Here is a 12,227-nt window from a genome sequence, read left to right on the forward strand (position 1 = left end):
CATGAAGACTACATCGTTTTCATGTGGAATTGCGACATTGTTCGAATGGAGACGGAAATGCAAATGCAAATTTGACATTTTTCTTATTCTCGGAGAGTCACCATGTAAACGGCCCCTGAAACTCAATTTTGCTTTTTCAACCTTTTGGATCGTGACAACAGGTCGTTGTCAATATTTCCATTCTGGGACGAGTTTTTTTTTTACAGTTTCAGGTCCCAAAATGCTGTCATTGTGTAAACAATGGGGACATCTGGAAAACTTTTTTGCAATGTTTTTCCCCAGTTACCATTGGAGTGTAAACAGCCCCTAAGCCTTTATCCTCCCACCTCACTAAAACCAAATGGACTAAATAATACAATTACTCTCAGACATAACATCACAATAGTTCTGCAATAACATGCTGAAAGACGTATTTAAATGTTGATTCCGATGGTGTTTATTGGAGGAATTAAGTATGTGCTTGAATCAATCATTCATTCATTCATCTTCGATAACGATTATCCTCACAAGTGTCGTGGAGGTGCTGTCTGAATAGTGTTGATATACTGGTAGTCTCCCACTGGGCTTAGAGTGGTAATTAGCAAGATGTTAGCATCCTGCCCCCTTTTAGGTGTATATATTTGGAACTAGACATTAACATAGACAAGTGGGCGGTGTTGTGGTGTGGGTTCAGCATTGGCATGACTTGTCCTTATTGTAATGTGGACATAAAAAGTCAAGACTTCCAAGTGCCAGCTTTTACTGTACCGCATGTGGGGAAAAACACACAAATAAATACAGTGGAATTTCTTTATTTGCACACAATTTATTGTAAGATGCTGAATGAGTTTCAGGTTTTCTTAATTTCAGAGGGTTTTTCACTTAGCAAATACAGCAAATTCATTTCTTACATGCTTGAACAGTTACCTTCATGAAATCAGAACTGTTCAAATCGTGTTTTAAATAGCATTTTAAATTTGCAGCCACTGTATAATAGATGTTTGTATACAGGGTGTCCATAAAGTAATAATTCCATTGAAAACCATAGGTCACAAGTAATTCTGAAAAAGAAATGGTTTTGACAAAATTTTTTGCGGTGAGGAATTGCTCAAACACAATTGCTCTAAAAGTAGGTACTATCGGCTTTGCAATAGTTTTTATTTAATTATTTATTTTTTATAGACTGCATATATGATGTGCATGTATAAATGTATATATATATTCAAACCTAACTCGGGTAAAAAAAGCACTGTACTATGGCTAAAATAGTATTGTACAGATACAAAAATCAAAAACAAGGGACAATATCAAATAGAGCAAACCAAAATACAATAAACAGAAAACGAATAACAATCTAAAAACTCCAGAATTCCAGTATCTGATGCGTTGACTTTTTAAAAGCTAAGTATACCTTCAAATCAGGAATCGAACGATGCCTAGTCTTTAATAAAGCTACCGTGCATCCTTTTGAAATGTAGGAGGAAACCTGAGTGAACCACCCAGAAACACATGCAGAACATGAAAACCCAACCTAGGAAGGATGGAACTTAATCCACAATCTATGAACTTTGCTGCTAATTTTGATAGCATGAAGAATAGATAATAAGAATAATAAAATAACTATAACAGTACTTGTAATAACCATCTTACAGTATATACAATCATTTAAGTATTTTTTTTTGTGTTTTCTGAAGTCTTTTGTAAATATTTTTACCAATTTGCTTGTTACACTGGTGTCTTTTCATTTTCTGGCCTGCCCACTTTTTGACATTGAAAACCAGTGTTGTTAATCTTACTGAAAAAAAGTAATTAATTATAGTTACAAATTACTTCTCCCAAAAAGTAATTGCGTTAGTAACTCAATTACCTGAATGTAAGAGTAATTAGTTACTTGGCAAAGTAATTGGTGATAATTACTTTTTTTTTTTCCCTCAAAAAAAAAAAAAAAAAAAAAAAACATTGGCCACACTATGTGAAGTTTTTTGTGAAGGTTTTTGGTACAATTGGCCCGAGCCCAATTCTTTACCCTAATTTACCCTTTACCCTGAATCAACTGTTAAAAGTTGTTAAAATTGCTCCCATTATTGCATTTGTTCCCTTCTCTCTACTTTCGACATATGAAAGTTTTAAAACTGTTTCATCATTTAAAGATAGATTCAAGTCAAGATTTTGCCGATTTAGAAGTATTTTAGATAAAAAGTTACTTAGGTTCGCTAGGAAGGTTCTCTACAACAGAGCCGTCCTAAAAAGTCTACTGCTTTAAGATGGCGGCTGTCTACTAACGCATTTAGTGCCATGCAGTGTTGTTAATTTTACTTTAAAAAAGTAATTAATTACAGTTACAAATTACTTCTCCCAAAAAGTAATTGCGTTAGTAACTCAGTTACCGGAATGTAAGAGTAATTAGTTACTTGGCAAAGTAACTAGTGATATTTTTTTTTTCTCAAAAAAAAAAAAAAAAAAAAAAACAGGTCGCACAATGTGAAGCTTAAAGGGTTTGGGGGACAATTGGCCCAAGCCCAATTCTTTACCCTCCACTTAACTAGACACAAGGGTATTGCGATAACTAGCTAGTATTCTTTGCTATGTGTGGAAGTCATTTAAAGTTGTGAATCAATCGTTAAAGTTGTTAAAATTTCTCCCGTTATTGCATTAGTTCCCTTCTGTCTACTTTAAACATGTGTAAGTTTTAAAACTGTTTCATCATTTAAAGATAGATTTAAGTTAAGATTTTGCCGATTTAGGAGCATTTTAGATTTTTTAAAAAATTACTTAGGTTCGCTAGGAAGGATCTCTACATCCGGGCCTTCCTGAGAGGTCTACTGCTTTAAGATGGCGGCTGTTTACAAACGCATGTAGTCCTTTAAACATGTTGGCAATGCAGCAGTGTCTGTCATTTGCATCTAGTTCTATAATATGATATCTACCGTGTCATGTGGGCGTAGTTTGTCGGCTATGGCTGAAGTCAGGTATTATTGGAGCCATCTAGCATCGCGGTTGCAACGGCGTCTTCCCCACTCCTGCTCTGCTCTCGTCCCCGTGAGTCCGTTTCTCTCAGACTTTTTTTTATTCAACCAACTTAGTAACGCATAGTAACGCACGCCTTTCCCGCCTCAGTAAAGGTAACGGCGTTGCCAAGATGAGAAAAGTAATTAATTAGATTACTCATTACTGAAAAAAATAACGCCTTTGGTAACGCCGTTATATTGTAACGCCGTTATTAACAACACTGTTGAAAACACAACCAACCGCATATGCAACACCCCCCCCCCACACACACACACACACACTGTATCCTCCCCACTGTCTTTAGAATGCCACTCTCTATTGCAAAGTCATATTGATTTTCTGCCACAGCCTGACTTTAAATCAGGACCCCATATTTATTCTATGGATTGTCAACATGACAAGGACTCAACAGAATTGTGTAGATCTGCCACATGAAGGAAACAATAGTCTGAATGGAATCTGCATGAATAAGCAATTGAAAGTAACGTGCGTGGCAACAATAGTGAAGTTAAGAGTTGTATGCTTAATAAGTTCCATGACGTGCCCGAATATTGAAATATACGCAAAGTATGATGTGAACAATGTCAGATTTGTGTTTGAATACAATTAAACTGTTTGAAAGTACATTGGTATGCAAACTTTGACCGTTGCCTCCCTGCTTTAATTCCAGGCATTCGTCTGCAGAAATTAGGCGAAACTTCAGTGGCAACTATGGCTATTATCACAAACGGACAAATTCCAACGCCTCAACTATGACATACCTCACCGTGGTGAGTGTTGCTTTCTATTCACAGAACTTGTCATGTTATTCAGAAACATATGACACCTATCGATCTATATAGAAAAACACAGACATCTTGGTCATATTGTTTGTAATGGAAAGGAACACTGCTTGACAGCGAAATGACAACTGTGGCTTTAGAAATAACAATTTTCATGTTGAATCACCATGGTGTGTGATATCAGGTACCTTCATCATTGTAAAAATATAGGTTGTACCGTACAAAACAGCTGTCCAGGTACTATATCAAATGAAGCAATCATAAAAAAAAACTGAATCGTCAACACATTTTCAAGTGTGTTTAGCTTTTGCAGTATGTAGCTTTTGCAGTATGTAGACTCCAGATTTCCCATTGAGATGTGTGATTTTTTTCAATAATTTCTTGCGATTTATCGCCGTGTGCGTGCATGCGTGTGCTGCGTGCACTCGGCACACATGCGTGTTGATTGCATATGAGACTCCAGTTCCTTTCACAGATGTTTATTGTTCATCAGCACACTGTAGAATTAAAGTTCATACATACAAACTGATGAATCACATCTGTCTTAAACATTGTAAAACATTAGCATCGCTACATTGAGGCTAATGGAAAAAAGACAATGTATTTGTTGTGTTAAGCCTGCTATAAAACATTGGTAGTCTTCAATAAAACGCAAACATGCGGTTAAAAGGTGACACTTCAAACATGAAAACTCAATGGTTCACATCAAACAATGCGAAAAAAAGAAAAACTCTATAACAGACATCACATGCATGACGAAAATTGAAGATAATTGAAGGCACTTATCAATTTTTTACGGATTGTAAAGCTTACTGTTAGGAGCTTAGCGAACGTACTTCCGGAGAACATTTCAAAATAAAAGCACATAATGTTCAACAGGTAAATAAAGATTTCTGGAGTTCATCTCACATACTTCACATTCTACACTAAAAATAGCTTTAACCCTTTAACACCAAACATGTCAGCGGCAACAAAATTACGAATATCATCCTTGAAGCCTCGTCAGGCTGTAATTACGTGACCTCGTATGTTGGTCTCATTTGAAAGTGCGGAAGTTGAGGTCCATGCCCGTTTTTACTTGAAGTCAATCGACCCAGTGAAACGGGAGATAATGTCAGCGCGCAAAGGGCGAAAGAGTTGGCTGTGTGACTAGTGTGTGACGTAAGCTTTGTGCGCTGTTAAACGGGAAACTGAGTGGAATGCCTGAAAAAATTGAACTGAACTAGTTTATTGTGAGTATTTTGAAAATACTTTTTTTTTCAAAGTTGTATTTGATTTTTTTTCCACTATCAATCTTCAATTTTATAGATGTGTGTGTTCGAAAAGCTTGATTGCAGATATATACTTTCTATAAGGTGATGGCTACAATACCTAACCTCACAAAGAGATACCCTCCAAGCCCTTTTTTTGTTAGATAATATATATGTATTTATATATTAATATATATGTATTTTCATTGTTTAGTACTTTTAGTCTACTGTATATAACCCGTTTTGACCAGAGTATGTGTAATGGCCCAAAACACCTACGACCATACCTGCTGTTTGTGTTGAATTGTCAAATATAAAACTATTCGGTCTTATTTTTTTCTGTTGAATGTCTATCCTAACAAGTTGAATAAATATAATCATGCTTCAAAACAGTTCGTCGCTCATGTTTGGTTGTCAATGGGACATCAATATTACAAGATTTGACAAGAGTTTGGGATTCCTTTTTTTGTCTTTTCTGGTCCAAAATGTTGATTATAATTGGTCAGTGAAGAAAACAACAGTTTGGACTTGAAGGTTATGGCGTCCTGAAAAAAAGGACACCCTATTTTCATATACATTTTTTCTTTGAAATATAAAGGCAACACCAAAGGCATGCAAAGTCAGCCAAAATCGTTTTAGGTGTAAAAGGGTTAAAATGATAATCATTTTGAAAAATCTGATTGGCAATGAATAATTTGGCTTAAAATTTGCTGAAATGCGTACTTTGCAGGGCATGATGACAGTCATTTTTGATCTATCATTATATCTAAGAATAACAATTTATTGCATTTGAATTGGTGATTTTTCAGGATGTATTTTCACTGCATTAGTGGTTGAATTGGTTAAAGATAAATTGACAATAATATTGCATATCAGAAATAACTTATGATAGAATAGAGTATATCGCCTACTAAAATTTGTTATCGTGACAGGCCTAGTTCTGGGTATCAATCTCAAGTTTTTGTGCACTCTAGGTTGGCTTATCTTCTCCCACATACCCAAATCATGCATGTTATGTTAATTGAAGCCAGTAAAATTTGCATGGGGATGAATGTAAGTTCTAATGGCTGTTGGTTCACATGTGCCCCGGAATTGGCTTGTTCTGTCACCAGTCTAGGGCATACCATGCCTCTTGCCTAAAGTCAGGTGGGAAGAGCTCCAACTCATCTGCAACTCCAATGACAAAACACACTATAGGAAATTGATATGGAAGTCCTAATTGTAATGAAAATGTTTTTGTATAATATAAATTAGAACAGAATACAAAGATTAGCTAATATTTTTAACCTTTATTCAATTGAATATCCTACGCTACTTTTTTTTAATTTTATTTTTTTTACAGTATGTGGTACAGTGTTAGTTATGCAAATATACAACAGTGATTTCATGCATAAATCAGCTTTTTTTTTTTAAATCAAGTGATGATGTTAAAAATAGTAATTTATGTACCCTTCTTGACAGAAACAGCGTAGTTGTACTTCTACATGCTAAGGAGCTCCCATCCGCTGTAAAGTCGGTGACAAGCTGAGTGACTCAGGCACTGTGAAGCTGACGGGATGATACACAGTAATCCGTCAGAGGGATTTGTTCCCGCTCTCACTCTTGTGAACCCGGTCTTCGCACTTTTATTTTCTATTCCTGCCCTTCCTCCACACATTCACCGACCTACATCTTGCTGGCGCGACTGAGTTTTCCAAAGCTCCAAATCTGTACTCCTGACAGTCTCTATCACTGACTGACTATGCTTCAGGCCTTTGATCCCCCCCATCCCAGCCCCTGGTGAACATCCTTGAACAAGTCAGCTGACAGGCTTTAAGGAGGATGCTAGGCACCATTCATGTATTTCCCACTAGTTCACGGCGGATTGCTACATAGTTAATCCCTAACCTGCTTGGGAAATGGGTCAAAAATACGGCTTGATGGGGGTCTGCCTACCTTGCAGCTTACATGGTCAAATCTTTAATATGGGCAGATTTGGGATGTGGGAGAGGCATTTTTAATACTATAATCCCTTGGATGATAGTTTCCCTGTTTGTTTGCTGGTTTTCAGAATTTACTTCAGGGCTGTTTTTTCTACAACTCACACTACAAACAAATCCTGTCATCAATTTTCTAATTCAGGTGTCCTGACGCTGGTTGTGGGTGAGCTGGAGCCTATAGCGGCGAGAAACGGTGTGCACTTCAGACTGGTTGTCAGTCAATTAAATGCGGCCTATAGACTAAGACATTGACATCTACAATTAGAGAAAAAATCTGCAATATGAATAATTAACATGTTTTAGGAATGGATAGGGGAATTCAGAGCACCCGAAGAAGTCACATACAGGGATAATATTCAAACCCAGGGATTCAGTCCTTTGAACTCCAGATTATGAGTCATACAGTGGGGCAAATAAGTATTTAGTCAACCACTAATTGTGTGTAAAAAGTTCTCCCACTTGAAAAGATTAGAGAGGCCTGTAATTGTTAACATGGGTAGACCTCAACAATGAGAGACAGAATTTGGAAAAAAAACCAGAAAATCACATTGTTTGATTTTTAAAGAATTTATTTGCTAATCATGGTGGAAAATAGAGATGCACCATAATATCGGTCACCGATAATTATTGGCCGATAATGGCAGTTATGACGTCACACAGATAATCCAGATAAAACGAAATTCAATCGATAATGCAATCCGATAATTATATACTTGATTTAGCCTCCAAATGTGCGGAATCAACAGTTTTGTCCAATTCTGCTAGTTTTAAGGAGGTGTTTTTGCAGTGTAATAATGTGATATATGTTTGGAATGGCTTACTTTTAAAGGCATTTTTGTGCAACTTGGGTGTTTACTCTCTAAGTAATTGTTGCCAAAAGCTTACCATTACACAATGTCATTGCCATTGTTTAGATGTTGGAATTTACTACTTGTTCACATTTGATGTGGAAAAAAATAGCACTAAATTACATTTTTGCACAGTAACATTTGATCTTTGTATACTTTAACATTTTACATACATATTTAAATAGCATTATCGGCGTGACATTATCGGGTGGAAGGAGCCGGAAATTATCGGTTATCGATATCGGTTGAAAAATGTATTATCGTGCATCACTAGTGGAAAATAAGTATTTGGTCAATACCAAAAGTTCATCTCAATACTTTGTTATGTACCCTTTGTTGGCAATTACGGAGGCCTAACGTTTTCTGTAACTCTTCACAAGATTTTCACACACTGTTGCTGGTATTTTGGCCCATTCCTTCATGCAGATCTCCTCTAGAGCAGTGATGTTTTGGGGCTGTTGTTAGGCAACACAGACTTTCAACTCCCTCCACAGATTTTCTATGGGGTTGAGATCTGGAGACTGGCTCGGCCACTCCAGGACCTTGAAATGCTTCTTACGAAGCCACTCCTTTGTTGCCCTGGCTGTATGTTTGGGATCATTGTCATGCTGAAAGACCCAGCCACGTCTCATCTTCAATACCCTTGCTGATGGAAGGAGATTTTCACTCAAAATCTTTCGATACATGGACCCATTCATTCTTTCCTTTACACAGATCAGTCGTCCTGTTCCCTTTGCAGAAAAACAGCCCCAAAGCATGATGTCCCCCCCCCCCCCCCCCATGCTTCACAGTGGGTATGGTGTTCTTCGGCTGCAATTCAGTATTCTTTCTCCTCCAACATTTTGGTTTCATCTGACCATTACACATTCTCCCAGTCCTCTTCTGGATCCTCCAAATGCTCTCTAGCAAACCGCAGACGGACCTTGACGTGTACTGGCTTCAGCAAGGGGACACATCTGGCAGTGCAGGATTTGAGTCCCTGGCGGCGCATTGTGTTACTGATAGTAGCCATTGTTACTGTGGTCCCAGCTCTCTGTAGGTCATTCACTAGGTCCCCCCATGTGGTTCTGGGATTTTTGCGCACCGTTCTTGTTATCAATTTGATGCCACGGGGTGAGATCTTGCATGGAGCCCCAGATCGAGGGAGATTATCAGTGGTCTTGTATGTCTTCCATTTTCTAATAATGGCTCCCACAGTTGATTTCTTTACACCAAGTGTTTTACCTATTGCAGATTCAGTCTTCCCAGTATGGTGCAGGTCTACAATTTTGTCTCTGGTGTGGTTCGACAGCTCTTTGGTATTGGCCATAGTGGGAGTGTGACTGACTGATGTTGTGGACAGGTGTCTTTTATACCGATATTGAGTAAAAACAGGTGCCATTAATGTACGTAACGGGTGGAGCCTCGTTAGAAGAAGTTAGACCTCTTTGACAGCCAGAAATCTTGCTTGTTTGTAGGTGACCAAATACTTATTTTCCACTCTAATTTGGAAATAAATTCTTTAAAAATAAAAAAATGTGATTTTCTGTTTTTTTTCCACATTGTCTGTCATGGTTGAGGTTTACCCATGTTGAAAATTACAGGCCTCTCTAATCTTTTCAAGTGGGAGAACTTGCACAATTGGTGGTTGACTAAATACTTATTTGCCCCACTGTAAGTTCTAACCACTAGTCCATATGGTAAGTTCCGCTGCCAAAAACAAAAATGTCAGAATAAAATATAATGGAAAGTTGCATCTGCGTTTTTTGCACGTGTAGACAGAGGTGCATGTGTACTGATGTCACTTCCTGTTATGCTCAGTGGTTGTTCTCAAATCTCAGGTTAGAATATTTCAACATTCACTCAATTTAAAATCTTCATGCCACCCCCACCCCCCCTTAAAAAACATTATTTGATAATGTTCATCCCTCATCTACTGCACTTTTCAGCTTCTAGGAAAGTGTGGATAATATTTAAGAGGATCTGCATCATGGCTTAGTTTCAATATAAAGCAGGCAGCGCCGTTGGTGTAGGTGCACACTGTCACTTCTCATATCCGGCATGCGCCATTTTGCACGCTTCCCCTTTTGGGTCACTTTTCAGTAGTCGTCAGGGTAAGTGCACAGCTTTTCTCTATTTCCAAATATAAGAACGATTACAGTAAAATTGTTTAGTAGCTATTCCGATTGCTGAAATTATCCCAGGTAGCTTGTTGATTTCACAAAATGTTATGTATTGCACTTTTTTTCTTTGTTTTCTATTTAATGAAACACTTTTCCAGATTTCTGCTTAACCTTCTTAACCTTTTTCTTGCCGGGTTAATACCCAGACATCAGTTATGAATAGACTGTTTGGCTTCCACATAGCAACGTGCCCTGATCAGAGGCATGCATACATTTGCATTCATTTGTTCTAGTTTGCTGTTGTACTTGCAACAGAGGCGATCACCACTATGAAGACAGTGATGACTTGTGATCATAACAGTAGTTTGAGGTGGAACATTAATACTTTGCGCTTGTATTAAAATTTGTTGCCGAAAAACACGCCCAAAGGTTGACTGATGTGCAGAAACATGTCTGTAGGTAAATGGAATTCTCTTGGCGCTCAATTGTTGGGTTGAGCAGTGACTCATCTTGTAATGTTCTTGCAGTCATTTCTCCCTCTTCTCTGTTAACTTGTTTGAGGCATTTTTACCATGCCATTTAGATTCTATTTATTACTATTATTTAATTTACAATGTCATCCTTTATTTAACATCAGATTCAATTTAACCCATTTTTTAACTCGTTCGATTTCAGCCATTTTTCACAAGTTTATCACCTTCTTCCAAGCATCCCAGAATATTGTGTCCTATGGCTACATAAACACAGAATTTACAAAAAGAAAGATTAGATTAGTTCTTTCAAAATAAAAAAAATGGTTGTTTCTACTCTTTTCTTTAGTTATTAGCAGTTGAACATCATTAAAAACATTGTTTAAATGTTTTTGGTCGTGAAATAGTTAAGATGGAAGAAGCTTTGTCTCTTTTGCATGTGGTGAAATATTAAGATAACATTTCTATTGTCCGGTAAATGTGTAACTAAAGAAACAAACAAACAAAAAAAAAGTCTGATTATTTCACTCAGTGGAATTTGTTGAATTAATAAAAAATTAAGCTAGTTGTAAACAACTGATTAGCTGTGTGTGCAATGTTTTAAGTCACAATTCATCTCAAGGGTACCTGTAAAAATAAGTGACTATAAAACTTCAATTCATGTTTTTTGTGAATTACTATAGATTTAATATCTGTTTTCTCTTCACGTTTGAATGTACGTTTTTTGTTACAAAAAGGCCCAATCTTTGCTTGTCTGCGCCCCCTAATGTGTGTGCCACCTGGAGGGTCTTTGTGTTTATAGATGAACTTGGATGCTAGGTTCTAAGCCTTCCATCTCTCCTGAAGTCTTGTGCAACACATTTAGCCAGAGCTACTGTGAATTGAAGTGTTGGCTGTTAGGTGTTTTGAGCTAAAAATAGAACCATCTGTCTTTTGCAGACTACTTCCATCCACTTTGGTCTTTGAACAGGTACCCGGTAGCAGAAAATAGCCTGTAAAAATATTTGTATTCTGTTTTTTTGCCCTATTTAATCTCATATAATTTGTTCTGGTTTGAGTGGGCGATGAATGTGTGTTGGTATTACCTTGGAACAGTGCTTTAGAGTTGTGATGTTTTTGTGATGGACTGAAGTCTATCCATACATACCGGTACATCCATTTACCAAAATGCTAATTTTATAGTAAAGTCGTAGACGAGCCTTCCTAAGATGACATTTAGTGAAAGGTGACGCACACCCTGGATTGGTCTCTTGTCAGTTGTACGGTATGTTTAGATCAATTACTATTCAATCTATTTGGAATGTGGGAGAATGGTAATGAGCCCAGAGTAAACCTACAAGTTCCAACTCCACACAGGAAAACTAGAGATGACATTCAAACTCAGAAAATTACAACTGTGAGGCAAAAATGCTAAGCGATAACAAACAGATACTGTATTTAGTTGTGTTTGTCCTAAACCTTTCAAATCGGTTCCTCAGCCGCAGTCATATGACGCGTTGGATCCTTTGGACCTGGAGGAGTTCCTGATGTCGCACCTCCGAAGTGGCGACTTTGCTCTAATGCAGGAGCTCGGGGACTTCCCTGATGACGACCTAAAGGTGGACCTGGTGGAGAAGGAGTGTCGCACAGTCCGGCACCCCGTACCTCACGATGGGTGGGTCACCGAATCACTAATGTTCTACACGTGTTTCAACAGAGTGGCATGCCGACAGTCCGGAGTGGACTTCCATTTGAAATGTGTGGCAGGTTATGAAGCGTAAAATATGACAATGGGGACTCCTGACTGTTGAAAAGCTGATACTGTACAT

The 12,227-nt window shown here is 37.6% G+C and overlaps 1 protein-coding gene across 2 annotated transcripts in view; it reads left to right on the forward strand.

The window, feature by feature from the left end:
* dock8 (dedicator of cytokinesis 8) overlaps window positions 1-12,227 on the forward strand; it is a 139,434-nt gene that overhangs the window by 20,477 nt on the left and 106,730 nt on the right. For both annotated transcript variants that reach the window (XM_057831104.1, XM_057831105.1), the window contains exons 2-3: window positions 3,659-3,758; window positions 11,898-12,073. In XM_057831104.1, the coding sequence (XP_057687087.1) occupies window positions 3,659-3,758; window positions 11,898-12,073 (276 nt within the window). The remainder of the gene's footprint in view (window positions 1-3,658; window positions 3,759-11,897; window positions 12,074-12,227) is intronic.

The sequence above is a fragment of the Corythoichthys intestinalis genome, chromosome 3, assembly GCF_030265065.1.
Source record: "Corythoichthys intestinalis isolate RoL2023-P3 chromosome 3, ASM3026506v1, whole genome shotgun sequence".
Taxonomy (NCBI): Eukaryota; Metazoa; Chordata; class Actinopteri; order Syngnathiformes; family Syngnathidae; genus Corythoichthys; species Corythoichthys intestinalis.